At 39.3% G+C, this 15,806-nt stretch overlaps 1 protein-coding gene across 1 annotated transcript in view; it reads left to right on the top strand.

Annotated features, from left to right (window-relative positions):
* The window catches only part of HOOK3 (hook microtubule tethering protein 3), a 109,178-nt gene that overhangs the window by 24,278 nt on the left and 69,094 nt on the right, over positions 1–15,806 (top strand). Inside the window, exons 3-5 of the mRNA XM_075556585.1 lie at positions 846–918; positions 4,598–4,648; positions 12,702–12,834. Coding sequence (XP_075412700.1) covers positions 846–918; positions 4,598–4,648; positions 12,702–12,834 — 257 coding nt within the window. The remainder of the gene's footprint in view (positions 1–845; positions 919–4,597; positions 4,649–12,701; positions 12,835–15,806) is intronic.

Below are 15,806 nucleotides of genomic sequence, written 5' to 3'. Positions count from 1 at the left end.
TGTCCACAGAAGTGTGAGTGAGGAAAAGCAGTGCAGACCTCAGGTTGCATTTATGTTTCGGTGTGCTTTCGTGCACAGTATGACAACATTTCTGCAGGCAGAAAGGGTGTCTAGCTTTGTTTACTACCTCGTGCTGCAACTTAGAACACAGGTTTTCAGTTGATGTTAGGCGAGATATTCATGACACTACTGGTGACTTTTGAAATAATGCATGATCGAGGTCACTGAAACATTAACTGAAAAGCTCCTTCCAGCCTTCTTAGTATACTGTTGTGGCCTCTCTAAACTAATTTATATTTGATCATTTTATATATAGTGTATCTGTAACATAGTAATCCCTTATTAGTATACTGAACTATGTTTTTAAAATGAACTCATTGTGGGGAGCAGGGAGGGAGGGGAAAAAATGAGGCGCTGATGCCAGGGGCTTAGGTGGAGAGAAAATGTTATGAGAATGATGAGGGCAATGAATGTGCAAATGTGCCTTACACAATAGATGTATGTGTGGATTGTGATAATAGTTGTATGAGCCCCCAATAAAATGATTAAAAGGGAGAGAAGAATAAGCTTCTATTTGAAAATAAAAATGTACTCATTGTATGTTATCATTTTTCACCTTTTATTTGTTTTTTGATAGAATTTTTTTGATGTACTAATCAGCTAATTTTAGAGGTGACTTGTACCTGCATCTGGCCTCATGCATTGAGTTATGTAGTAGGTGATATGTGACAAATGCATTTTTGTGTTTTCATTAAGTGAAAATAGGGGATGGGTTTTAATTTTTATTTTTTGTTTTTGTTCATAACGGTATGATCCTTAATATACTACCTTTTGCTTATTTACAGAGATCCTGTATATTTTGATGAAAATTGGCTAAACAGAATCAAAACGGAAGTGGGAGATAATTGGAGACTAAAGGTATTCCTTTTTATGTTTCAACTGCCCCTCCTTAAATGTGTGTAAGTAATGTTTGCTGATTTCCAGCCTCCTGACCAGTTAGTTAGCTTTAGAAACTTAAGCAGCATGTAGTGTAGAATTGAAAATTGAGGTTAACCTAAAGTTGCTCACCAAGAAATCCTGTAAGTCAGTGTCGTGGTAAAGTGCATGGGCACTGGAGCCAGCGTGTCTGTGGCCGTGGACCGTCCTTGGGAAAGTTGTTTAACCTTCCCGGGCCTCGGCTCCCATCTGCATAATGAAGGTTACAATAGGATTTACCTCACAGAAATAAGTGAGTTAATATATATAAGGCACTAAGAATAGTGCATGGCACATGTATGCATCAGTTAACTCATGTTGTTAATAATGATAAACATACTGATCTTTACTATATATAAAACCCTCATAGAGTCAAGAATTTTTCTCTTTTGGTAAACCTTTTATTTATTTGGATTTAATATGTATATCATTGCATATTTCATTCTCATCAATTAGAATTGTACAACTGCTACCACAGTCAGGTTCCAAACATTCTTTTTCTACATGGCCTTCTTGACATTGGCTCCCTTTTACACCACCCCCCCCCCTTGTACTCAGAGCCCCATATTCTACTTGCTGCCCCTATAGGTTCATCAGTCCTGGGTTTCATATACCCCAAGCCAGAAAAGCATATAACAGCTTCCAGAAGGTGACCTCCAATGAACATAACACCTCTGATATACACCTAAATATGAACAAACAAAACTCAAAACTAAACAATATAATCATGTATAAATACAGAAAAATTTGGAAACCAGGTCAGGTCCAGCCTGCCTCATAGGGGGATCTAGTGTCAAGATTTTAACTGTTCAAGTCAGATTTATGCCTTTGTTGTTCTATAAGAGTGACACATTTTTATTTCCTTTCTAGTAATATTAAGCTCTAGTGTTTCTCAAGCTGCTTTGGGCAAAATATCCCACAATAAGAAATACAGTTTACATTACAATCTGCCACCCACTTAAAAGTATATGTAGCTGAAACAAATGTTTACCTATACTTTATACCAGTGGTTCTCAACCTTCCCAGTGCTGCAGCCCTTTAATACAGGTCCTCATGTTGTGGTGACCCCCAACCATAACATTATTTTTGTTACTACTTCATAACCGTAATTTTGCTACTGTTATGAATCCGATGACTCCTGTGAAAGGGTCATTTGACTGCCAAAGGGGTCACGACCCACAAGTTGAGAACTGCTATTTTATACAGTGATGTTTTTAATTTTGTTTTGGAAAACAGTTGATATCCACTAAATTGATTTTTAATTTTATAATTTGAAATCATTGTCAATACCCAGGAAATTGTAAAAAGAAAAAAATTTTAATGTACAAGGAGGTTTCATGTACCTGTCACCAGTGGCTCCAGTGGTAGCATCTCACATGACTATAACACAGTATCAAAACAAGGGACTTAACAAGAGTACAATCCACAGAGTTGGCCCAGAGCTCACCGTTACACATAACTCATCTGTGTGTACAGAGTTCTGTGTAGTTGTATCTCATGTGCAGTTGTTCCCCACCACAGTCAAGATTCAGAATTGTCTCAGTACCTCGAGGCTTTCTGGTGGTGCCTGTGTAGTTACATCCATTCCACTCCTCATGCATCATCTCTGGCAACCCTAATTTGTCCTTGGTGTTGATGATTTTGCAACACTAAATTGCTTTTTACTAGCCACTAATGAACATAACCATTGGTTCAGAAAATCCTGGAGGCATTTCATTTGTGTATAGCCTGATGTGTACACAGAAATGCAATCGAGTAAATGTGTGGATTTCCCCACATAACATGTATTAAAGAAAAGTGCATATTGATTGCTTAGCATTGGGTCTGCCAAAATCTATTTCCTACTTTTTACTAACATAGTATGACTGGGAACTGTCTGCTGGTGCTGTTTTAACATCCGTCTTTCAAGTCTAGGTACTTAAAATACTTACCTTTTAAAGTCATAGCATATGCTTAAAATGATGTGCTGCTAATCATTTGTGTTTGCTTGCTGCTTTTACTAAAACAATTACATTCATCCCCTTCACGCACGTGCGCGCGCACACACACGCACACAAATGCATACACATTGTTTTCATGTCATGTGAAGACATATGGCAGTGACGGTACCTGAACAAGAGAAGGAAAGTCTATCATACTCCTAATGTTAAATAACGTTTTTCAGTTCTGACTTGTACTCTTGTTCCTCAGTTCTTTAACCTGATCACATTTCTTCTTATTAAAAATGCCATGAAAATGTGTAACTTTTTGTGAGGGATGATGACCTAGTTATTTTCAATGAGCATTGATTTTTATGATATTTTAATTTCAAATGTTAAGGGAAAAAATCTGAGGCTAAAGATGATAAATTATATATTTTCCATGTCCCACTAGTTTCAAAAGTAAAGACATGTTAACATTCTGAGAAGTTCTATGTATATATTTATACATAAGCTAGTTTTTAAGTTGCATTCTGTCTTAAAAATAATTGTATCTTTGATGATCACTAATTTACACTGTTATGATAGCCACAAATAAAACCGTCTACAGCCTTCTGTTCTAAGACAGCTGTAACTTGCTCACACTAGCCAGAGAAGTCTGGGTAGAATGGTCAACAGAATCATACCGTGTCTATTGAGTTAGACACAAATCCAACCGCTTGAGTTGCGTACCAAGCAGGGAAAGCGTTGGCAGTTTGGAGTGCGTAGAGAAAGCGCCCTGATGCTTCCCGTCGTTCTGTCACGGAGGGAGGGTGTGGGGAGGCAGCAGTATGCTGCGGCCTCAGACGGGCTTATTTCTCGGTTGCCACTTCTAGAATACACACCGTGCTCTGCTGAGTGTTATTCCAGGTTTTCAAGATACAACAATATTTCTAACTTAATGGCTCTTAAATACAGGGAAGCTTCAAATAGTGAAATTTTAAAAGTATTTTTTATTTCTCCTTTCCCATGAACTTTTTGAAGTCCACTCACCAATAATGTTTGATACCCAACTACAGAATGACATTCTGACCATGGAGGATCTTGATGATTAGTTTGTGGGTGGTTTGAAGAGCTTTCTTTCCTTGGGTAATTTTGACCCTGATTTATGTTTTGTTCTCTGACTTTACAATTTAATCTCATTGTAAAATACAACTCTACTTTTCTAGGGGCGGCAGCAATGGACTGAAATCTTCATTAAGAATGACACTCTTCTTTTTCTTTACTTGCAGAACATCTGAATAATTTAATCTTACTGATAGTCCCTATTCCACTTACTCCAATTTTTGTTAATGTACTCATAATGTTGAAAGTTTTGCATAATTGAAAGTGTAATTTGTTTTATAAATGTCAGTATCAAATAACGTAAGCCAGTACTGCATTTTGTGCAAATTGACATTCGGCATACATTTTTGTCGGCACGGAGTTCCGCCACACAGGCTACTTTGGGAAGCGGGCACTGCAGGCATTATATATGTGCATGCATGATTTCCAAAAAGTGCAGCACTTTGTTTTGGTGATGGTGATTCAGATATATTAATTTTTATTTTTCATGTCTATTGTGATTAGCTTGAATGGTTGGCTGGCTCAGAAAATGTGTATGTTAGAATAAACTTTGATCTGCGCTTGCATTTTATCCAGTTGTCTTCTTTCTTCTTAAACAGATAAGCAACTTAAAGAAAATTTTAAAAGGAATCTTGGATTACAATCATGAGGTAATGTCTTTTATTATCATTCTATATTAAAATACCACGCTAGGTTTAATTTTATAACAGTTCCAAATTAATAAACAACTGCCATCAAAATCACAATTGCTTTGTCTACAATATATTTTGTAGGATGTTGGTTCTGAATCGCTTTCACTGTGACTAGCTGTAGATGGTTACTAGTTCATATTAAATTTTACAGTCTTTTATGCCATTTCGCTCAACCGCTCCTTAGTTCTGTAGTTCATCATTCTAATTAAGTCCCTCGCCTGCCTCCATTTCATACCTTCTCAGAGTGCCAACCTTGCATGAGTGCATCTTCTTTTCTGAGTCTGCCTCAGTGCAGTCAGACACAGCTAGGGAAAGAACATCAACAAGCAGGGATCTAACTAGTTTCACTTTTAATTCCATGGTCTCAGATGTAAAACGGACACAACACTGCCTGGGAAACCACATTGTTTCCCCGATTTCCTTCCTACTCTCTGAGAGCACTGCCTCTTACATTTCCTGTCTTTCAGCCTCCCTACCATTCTTCTGCCCACCATTCATCTCTCAGGGACTCTTAAATATTTTCCCCACAAAAAAATGTACGGACTTGCCTTCATTTTATCTACCCTTATGCTCATATCATGTCTTCCCATCTCAGTAAGTAACCGGACCATGTACCCAGCCACTCAAGCTCAAAACCTAGAAATCATTCTGCACGCCGTCCTTCTGTTGATATTATCAGTGAAACCGACCGGGCAAGCCTCCAAAACTACAGGTTTCTCTATCTCTGTCACCAGCTCCCTAGACTAAGCCATCATCGCTCTTGCTTAGGTTATACAGGCAGTCAGACTGGGGAACCCGAGTCCACCCCTGTCCCTCTGAAATCTGTTCCCCACTTAAAAGCCAGACTGATGTTTTAAAAATACAAATTAGATCCTGTCACTGTTCTTCACGTCTTCATTGTTGTCCCAATGAAAATCCAATCCACGTTCCATTTCCTGACCCAGAATGTACTACATAATCCCTCTTATCTCCTCATACACTCCTGTCTCCCTCATCCGTAACACTAGCCCTGCTCATTTTCCTTCTCTTTATCAAACATGCCAAGGGCTTTTCTTCCTTGGGGCCTCTTCACTTGCAGTTCTGATTTATAGACTAGCCTTCCCTCAATTCTAGTTAGGCTTCTCCTTCAGATCCCGCCTACCAAGGTAGAGGAGCTTGTCCTTAGCACATGCTGACTCAGGTGGGGTAGTCTCATTGCCATCCCCATTTTCTGTCAGATCACTCCACTTTTCTCCTAAAGTCCAGTCACAGCATCAGTGTTTTATTTGTTGATATTATTAGAGCCTTGTGTTAGTCTGGGTAGACTAGAGAAACAAATCCAAGAACACTCATATGTGTATAAGAAAGAGCTTTATATACAAGAGCAATTGAATATTGAGAAAACATCCCAGCCCAGTCAAGATCGCGTTCATAAATCCAATATTAGCCATTATGTCTGATACCAATCTATAAAGTCCTCTTCAGACTCTGGAAACACATGCAATGACACTGAATGCTGGAAGATCACAGGCCAGTGGGTGGGAAGTCTTGTGGGTCCAGTGGCATCCTAAGCATCTCAGCTCTAGTAGGGCTGTCCATGTGGTTCCTCCAGCTCCAGAGGTCTGACTCCATCAGCCTCTCTCCATTTGTCTTCTCCACAGGGATGTCTTGCAGGGAGTGAGCCTAGAGAGAGAGTGTGTCCCACCTCCAGGGAGGGAATACAGGAGTTCCCAGAATCCTTGGGAGAAGGCCATGCCCTCACAGAGATCTCATTGGCTATACCCTGATTGACAGGCAGGACTCCACCCCTACACTCTTAATCCTCAAATTGACACTAGATTATTTAACTGCCACAAGCCATGAAACAAAGCTGGGGCCAGACCTGTTGCAATTACTGGTACATCACTCCCAAGCACAGTGCTGCCATACAGTAGACGCTCTGAAATTCCCTGTCATATCACATAAGCACAGTGAGACCTGTGAGAAGCAAGATTAAGATGGTTTCATTTTGCATGGCCTTGCAAATATTCTTCCTTTGACAGAGTACAGTCACTAGTCTGTCACTTTATTTGGTAATGGGAAATGTTTGAGTTTTCTTCCTGGGACACAGTGCTCGTTTCATAGTTTTACTGTAAGTAATTTCAGGTAAGTTACTTCATGTCAAAGAGAAATATGTGAAACTTGAAATGTATAAATGTGAATATGAATAGATCTTTCAGGTTTAGAAGACGGGATTGTTTTTCCACCCATCATGTTCATTTTGTAAAGGATAAAGGGTAGCTCCCTGAAAGACTACAGTAAAAAAGGAATAGAAAATACATGGTAATAAAGATATTTCAGAGCTGCTTTTCAGAGTGCTGTCATCATGAGTCCCTGGAGTCCTGGTGGAGCTATTGGGTGAGCATTGGACTGTTCACTGTAAAGTGGCTGGTTCAAGGCCACCAGCTGCTCACTGGAAGAAAGAGGAGGCTGCCTGCTCTGCTAAAGAGTTCCAGTCTTGGAAGCCCTAGAGAGGCTCCCTATGAGTTGGAATTGACTTGGTGGCAGTGGATGCCATGAGTCTTGTATTCGGCTTGGTATTACACTCTAACCATATGAAGTCAATCCTGTTAACCACATCTTACAGATAAGAAACTGAGATACAAATTTATATGTGTGTGTGTATTTTTTCTTTTTTGTTGTCTTCTTTCTCCTACCTGCCTCAGTCTCACCTACCTGACGTTTTCCACCGCACTGTCATGGGTGTGGGCCTACCAATGTTCCTATGGCACCAATTAGCATTATGTAGTCGGTGCTGGTAAACTAGGGTTGTCATTGCTGATGTCAGATGGACCTTAGTTGAAGCAGAGAATACTAGAAAGATATATTACTGGTGTCTTACCGTATAAAGGCATTCAGCTGTGTGGATTGTAACAAATAACAGATAGCATTGGGAAGAATCGGAGTCCCCGAACACTTCATTGTGCTCATGTGGCACCCCTTCTTATACCAGGAGTCAATCATTTGAACAGAACAAAGGGTATTATCATATATGGTCTATATAAGCCATTTCCAGCACATTTTTAATGCAGTTTTTGTGGTAAAATTAGGTACCTCGACATATACTCGAGTATATACAGTAGTTCATGTTGTATAGTCAGGAGAGGTGTGTGTAAAGGTTGGATCCTTTCACCACACTTAAACTCAGTCTGTATGTTGAGCTCATAATCTGAGAAACTAGACTAGATGAAAGAGAATGTGACCTCAGGATTGGAGGAAGGCTCGTTAACAACCTGCAATATGCAGATGATACAGCCTTGCTTCCTGAAAGCAAAAAGAGCTTGAAGCACTTGCTGATGAAGATCAAGGACTGCAGCCTTCAGTATGGATCACACTTTACCAAGGAAAACAAAGAGCCTCACAACTGGGCAGTCGCTGCTCATGGGAGCAGCAGTCAAGAAATCAGTCTTATCTGCTGCAAAGGCCTCACTAAGATGCTGAAGAGCCAAGATGTGACTTTAAGGACTAAGGTGCGCCTGACCTGAAAACAAAACAGAACAAAACCTCTGCCACAAAGTCAGTGGACCAAAGCCATGGTTTCTCAATAGCTCATCTGCATGCGAAAGTTGAGCAGTGAATGAGGAAGGCGGAAGAAGAATTGATGTGTATGAATGATGGTGTTGGTGAAGAATAATGAAATTACCCTGAACTCCCAAAAGAACAAACAAATCTACCATCTTGGAAGAAGTACAGCCAGAATATCCTTAAAAGCAAGCATGGTGAGACTTCACTTGTGTACTTTTAAACATGTCAGGAAAGACCAGGCCCTGGAAAAGGACATCATGGTGTCGTAGAGGGTCCTTGCAAAAGAGAAAGACCCTGAATGAAATAGATTGACTCAGTGGCTGCAACTATAGCTCAAATTTAATAATTGTGAGGATGGTGCAGGACCAGACAATTTTACATTCTGTTGTACACTGGGTCACCGTTAGGCGGGGTGACTGCACGGCACCTACCCACAGCCCCACAGATAGTGCTCAACAAAGGGAAAAATCAGCTTCAGAGCATAATTTAATGTATTTGAAGTTTTCCATATACTCTCTTAAAAATTAATTTACACTTATAATTAACTCATAATGATTATAGTTTGAGTGTGTAATTGATGATTAAGTGATGAGATAGTTAAAGTTTATTGTACTAACCTAGCAGATAAACACATGTGGGGTTAATTGAAGGGCGGAGCGATAAATGGCTCAGTGAGCCTCTCCTTTCTAGTTCTCTGGTCTTTTGCTTTGTGATGGTCAGACCAGGGTGCAGCTGCCTTAGCCAGTTCCCTGCTTCAGCTGGCAAGGCTCACTTCCTGCAAGACATCCCTGAGGAGAAGCCACATGGATCTACCCTGATGCAGCCCTAGGTGCGGGAGCAGCAGTGTGGAGACCCCTGCCAGCGCTGAGATGCTTACATATTCACTGATTTGGCTTTCCTCCTACAGTTGGAATCATTGCATGTGTTTTGTGAGATGGAGGAGGACTTTGTGAATTGGTTTCAGACATAGGGGCTAATGTTGGACTTGTGGGCTTGGGCAGCACTGTGTTGGGATGTTTTCTTGATGTGCACTTACCCTTTAAATAAAACTCTCTCTTATACATGAGTGTCTGTGGATTTGTTTCTCGAATGTACCCAGAATAGCGCAAGTGATTAGAGCATTAAGCAATCAGTGGGCCATACTGTATGATTTGTTACCAGTCTCCTTATTTATTCTCTCTTGTAGTTCATGATCTCTTCCTTCTTAGCACCTACTACAATTTGTAATGGGCTTCTTTGTGCTTGTACTCATTCATCTTGTATGTCGCACCCTGGTCCTTTTATAGTTTGCAAACTACATGGCAGTAGTTCTTGTTTGAATTAACTCATATGCTCACACTACCTTTCTTCCTCATTCTGGGAATCTCTCCGTGTCTCCTAGTTTGTATTCCATTTGCTGAATCCAATGAAATTCTCTTCAATAGTTTCTTTATTGTATTGGTCTACATTTTCGGGAGGCATCTTGAGAAAGGAAGCATAATAGGTAAATTGTGTGAGCCTTGCATGTTTGAAAATATTTTTTCTCTCTTCAGTATTTTTGTCTCAGTATTTTGAAAATATTACTTCATTGTTTTCTAGTGGCCCGTGCTGCTGTTGAAAGTCTGTCATTTGGGTTGCCAATCTCTTGTTGGTAACTTGCTCATTTTATGGATGCTTTTAGGTAGGATTTTTTTATTTCCAGTGTCTCTATGGGACTGTACTTTGGTGTGAGGTGTTTTTGTTTGTTTTGTTTATTTATCGTGCTTTGCACTTACTTAAAATCTGAATAACTGGAATGTTCAATTTAAGAAATGCTCTTATATTATTGTTGTACACATTTTCCCCTCTATCTCTCTTAGAACACTTAACCAGCTATTGAATCTCCTAGCCTCTTTAATTATCTTTACTTTTTTCTCTACTTTTCGACTAATTATGCACCTTTCTTCCAGCTTGCTCTTGAAGTTTTCATTTCTGCTAACATTTTTAATTTTCTAGAGAATGGTTTTCTGAATGTTTCTTTCATATATATTCCTTCCAAAGGAATATAATATTTCTCTTATCTCTGAGAATATTAATGAGTTTGTTACTTTATTTCATTCATTTCCTGACTCCTAAGACATGAATTGTTGATTGGTTCTAAAAAGCAACACAAAGATGAGCCGTGTAAAGCAATTTATCCTCCCACCCTAGCTGGCTTCCCAGGAGGCCTCACTGTTACTAGTTTCATGAACACCCTTGTAAAACCTGCCTAACCTATTACCATCCAGTCAGTTCTGACTCACAGTGACCCTATAAGACATAGCAGAACTGCTGCCCCCTCTGGTTTCTGAGACACTGAGTTTTTATAGAAGTAGCCAGCCTCTTCTTTCTCCCTTGAGAGACTGGTGGGCTTGAACTGCTGCCTTTCCAGTTAGCCATCCAACTCGTGACCCACTACACCACCAGGGTGCCACTGCCATGTTTATTCTTTTAAAGGTTACTTTTCAAATGCACAAGAGAAAAACCAGCTTATTGTGCATTGGGGGTATAGTTCTCTGTGCTCGACTCAATTTGCTTTCCATATTATTTAGACTAAAATCTACATCCTTAAAATGATTCACAAGGACCCTAAGTGACCTGCGTGCAAACCCTAACTCTTCATCTCCTACCTCTCCTTCGCCCCAGCCATACTGACCTTGGCTATTCTTGGAATTCATCAAGTGTGCATTTGCCTTAAGACTCTGCCCTATGCTACTCTCTCCCTGATTTATCCTTCCCCACCCATCTACCTCCACCCTTGTAACGATGAGTAGCATCCTCATTTCAGATCTCTACCCTTTAATAAACAGGCCTTCCATGTCCACCTGCAATAGCAGTCTTTCTCCCGGAACCCTCCTCAGCCTTTCATATTGCTGTCAGGTGCCATCGAGTCCGTTCCAACCCACAGTGACTCCGAACAGCAGAAGGGCACTGCCCGCCCTGCACCAGCCTGTGTCTGAGCCTGTTGTCAGTCTGTCTCCTTGAGGGCCTTCCTCTTTTTTTGCTGTGCCTCTAGTCTACCAAACATCATGTCCTCCTCCAGGGATTGGTCTCTCCTGACAGCATGTCCAAAATATGTAAGACGCAGGCTTGCCATCCTTGCCTCTAAGCATCACTTCTTCCAAGACCTATTTATTTGTGTGTCCTTTTAGCAGTCCATGATACTTTCAATATTCTCCAGCACCACAATTCAAATGCATCATAGGAAAATAAAAATATATTCGGAAGAGTTTGTAACTTGTGTGTACAGCCAAACAGTTGTAAAAGAAATTAATCATGTTAACCCAGTCATGAAATAAAACATTGCTACCACCTCAGGTTAAGTTCCAGATCACAACCCCTCTCCTTTCCTACCCAGAAAAAAAACCTACTCTGATCTTTTTAATAATCACCCCCTTGATATTTTTCTCCAAGGATCCTGGTGGCATAGTGGGTAATGTTTGGTTGGCTAACCACAAGGTCAGCACTTTGAAATTACCAGGCTCTCCTTGGGAGCAAGATGAGCTTTCGTATGCCTGTAAAGAGTTACGGCCTTGGAAACCCAGAAGTAGTTGTCCCTTGCCCTATAGAGTTGCTATGAGTCAGAATTGACCCAATGGTAGTGAGTTTGTTTTTGGTATTGTTTTCTCCCTTGTTTTACTACCTGTCTGTGTAGCCAGTTACAGGATTAATATTACTTTTATTTTACATCCAGTATTATTTGATTTCATCTGAGTGTCTCTGGTTTTCATGTTAGAGATTTTTCTTAAATGTCTTGATGTTTGTGTGGCTGTTGGAGTTCAAATGTAAAGCACTGTAAAAAGCTGATTGGACTCTTTGTGGGACTCCTCTTTGAGGGGTAAATTCCACTAAGGCTATCAGGCATAGCTCTGTCTGTATAAAAGCCATTTATTTTAAGTCCAATCTCCCCATCAGGGGATCCTCCAATCATCTTCCTGATGTACATGCCTTGCTGCCAGCATTTGGGGATTCATGTGGAGTGAAGGTGACTAGGAACAATCTTAGTGTTGGGGATGGTGTGTGTGTGTGTGTGTGTGTGTGTGTGTGTGTGTGTGTGTGTGTGTGTGTGTGTGTGAACTTATCTTTAGTCTTATCTTCTGGTGCCCCCTTGTTCAGAAGCGCTCTGGTTCTCATCTCCAGAGAGTATTCATTCTTTTCTTGCAAAGAGGAGGGATCATAATACTCCTCGGTACTAAGTAGTAAGTTGTTATGACGCAAAGTGGTAATAATGTAGGTACGGGAAATAGACATAGAAACAGTGAGATAGAGATAGCATCACTGCCCTTGACAGTGTTGACAAACTAACCTCTGTTAAATGTTTTATCTGTTGATCTAAATGTGGGACCAGGCAGTGGGTTACTCTGTTGTACGTAGGGTTGCTATGGGTCAGAAGTGATTCTGTGACACCTAACAATAACAACAAAAACCATAAATGCAATTTAAAACTTTCTAAATTTTAATCTCCATTCAGATTTTAGGACAGCAAATTAACGACTTTACCCTTCCTGATGTGAACCTCATTGGGGAGCATTCTGATGCTGCAGAACTTGGAAGGATGCTTCAACTCATCTTAGGCTGTGCTGTGAACTGTGAACAGAAGCAAGGTAATGTCTTTGAATCTTGTGTATTCATGCAGAATAATTAAGAATATATACACGGAAATTCCATAAGTTTGTAGGGGGAGAGCTATTATCTTTTTACCATTTTTCCACAAAATTTTTGAAGTTCCTTTATATACTTGATGTTTTAGTCACTAGGACAATTATATCTTTTAAGGCTACACCCAAAGAATGCAGTTTTGTATGATTTTGCACGTAACCCATTCCAGGATGAAGTTTGGGAAGCCAGAATACATTTTACTGTGATGCTATGTGCTTCTCATCTTTGCGAAGCTCACATCATTCTTTGAGTAGATTATTTTTAGTGCATTTTAACTGTACTAAATGTAATGGAATGTACTGTTAATTAGATTAGATCTGTCTATTTGAAAATAATTAGCAGCACTACACTGATGTTTAATGACTATTCAAGACTGCCTTCCTCGCATCTGTAACTGACTGACTTCATCTGTAACAGATAACAGACAGATGTCTTAGACTTTTCAAAAGGCGTATTGTATATGGAAGCATAAGTTTGTATTGTGGGAAGATAGGAAGGGAAAGAGTATCATCAAATCCAATCTCTCTACAACTTAAAATTGGATTTGGAATTGGGTCTCCCTAAATCTGAAAGGCGCTCTTTCTCAGGAAATGACTGCTTTAGATGTTGCCTGGGCTATGTTTTAAAGAAAAGAATAATTCATATAAACACATTGTTTTGCTTTACTTATTTATAATTGATTCTGCATTTTTAAAGAATAGGATTTTCTGTATTCCCATAATCTGCCAAGAAAAAATTGAAATTAAAAGGAATCTGAAGATTGATAATCACACACACACACAAAAGGAAAGATGCATATAAAATAAATGAATGATTTGCTTGTCTATATCTCAGTGCTTTTGAGAAATTTTTTGCTAACTGTGAATTTGAACTATTTTCCTTTTCCTTTTGTCATTGGTATTCACAATCCAGAAATATTTATTTCTAAATTCCCAGAGCTGAATTAATCCAATGTAGCATATCAATAAAGCTATTGTTTAACATATTCACTCAGAGAATAAAATGGAAATTTAGGAATATTTTCGTTCTGAAGATTAAATGCATGGATTTCAGTGTCCAGCCAATCTTTGTTCAATCCTATTCTATCTGTCATAAACTCTGGGATATTGACCAAGTCACTAAATGTCTAGGATTTGTTTACTTAGTAAAATGCAGGTGTTAGCACTGACTTCATAAGATTATGGGGACTAAATGAGGTAATGTATGTAAAACATTTAGTATAATTTCTGACATGTTTATAAACTATTAGTTATTACTAGAAAACATGAAACTTTATTACATATTGTACTTTAATATATTAATTTAGTTCAACCTTGTATATATGCTTTTGTGAATTCACAGGCCACTACCACTTTTAAAAAATCTGTTAACCATGTATTTCTCTAATGATTTATACATATTCTGTGAATATGTGCATTAGTAAAACCACTAATTTAGACTGAAGGAAGGCAGTTGTCAGAAAGTTGAAGTTTATGTTACAGGGTTTAAAAAATAGAGTGCTTTTATGTGTCTAATTCAGTAAATTTTTGTTTTGCTGAGTGTCCTTGAAGACCACCTCTAATAGAGAGATCACAGTGTTATCCACATATTATGCATTAGTTCTTCCAAGGTGGTTTTCTTCTTACATAGCTTTTCTATGTCTTCTATTGTCACCGCCATGGGCATAGAGATCATATGTTTCCATACAAATGCTATGTAAATCCATCATGCATAAACTGAGTATTTTTAGCTTAATGACTGTTCCTCTCCCCCCCCTCCCGGTTGATTTATCTCACAGCTATTCATTGAACTCATGTACTGTGTTAGGAATTAGAACAGAGAGCGTCTTCTGTCCTCAGTGAACTCATAGTTACAATATCACAGACGACTATATACTCATAATAATGGAACGTGCTCCTTAAGAGTGGGGCACCATCTATTCTTGGTGCCAGTGAAGCTAAACAAAGAAGTCGAGCATAAGGGGTAAGAATAAATAATGCAAACACCACAAAAAAGACCTACCGTATACACTCGAATATAAGCTGACCCGAGTATAAGCCGAGGTACCTAATTATTACCTGGGAAACCAGAAAAACTGATTGACTCGAGTATAAGCCTAGGGTGGAAAATGGAGAAGCTATTGGTGAGTTTCAATAATCAAAACAAATGAAAATAAAATTACTAAAAATTGAGACATCAGTGGGGTTATGTATTTAAATATTTATTTTAAATAAAAAGCATAAAAGGACAAGTCATTTAACATTAGTAAACCAGCACAGTAAGTGGAAAATAGGTTCAACAAAAACAATAAGCTATCAACAATGATACCTTAAGAGTACTATACCCTGAGCTCAATCAGCAACCAAGCTAAAATGTAAAGAGTTAAAATCCTTCAAAACTGGATTCTTCGTCATCATCCATATCTGAATGCAGAGCTTCAGCTAGTGTGAGGTCATCATAGACGCTGTCCTCACTGAGATCGCCGTCATCGCCATCACTGCTGTCATTTTCATACAAAGCGCAGTCTTCACTGCCATCCATAGCATTACTAATACTACCTTTCTGGAAGGCACGTCGCACCATGTCTTCTGGAATGTCTTCTCATGCATCTGGAACCCACTTTGCTATTAACTCTATGTCAGGCTTCATGAGATTTCCTCCTTTTGTTAGTCGGGCTTGACCAGATGACATCCATTCATGCCACATCCTTAAAAGGCTTATTCAAAGATACACATCATAGGGCGGCTCTGATTGGTTAGATGTGAGTAAACAAACATTCAAAGCCCTGCAGTGTCAGCGGAGCTTTGAATGAACAGCGGAGGGCAATCACCCATACTGGTCCCGTTACCTTGGTGGGGGGTTGGGGGGTGGCAATGAGATGTTACACCTCGCTGGGGTACCACTGACTTGTGTATAAGCCGAACCCCAGTTTTTCAGC

Source organism: Tenrec ecaudatus, chromosome 8 (assembly GCF_050624435.1).
Source record: "Tenrec ecaudatus isolate mTenEca1 chromosome 8, mTenEca1.hap1, whole genome shotgun sequence".
NCBI lineage: Eukaryota > Metazoa > Chordata > Mammalia > Afrosoricida > Tenrecidae > Tenrec > Tenrec ecaudatus.
Note: the sequence above shows the minus strand (reverse complement) of the source record. Positions and strands in the feature narration are given on the sequence as shown.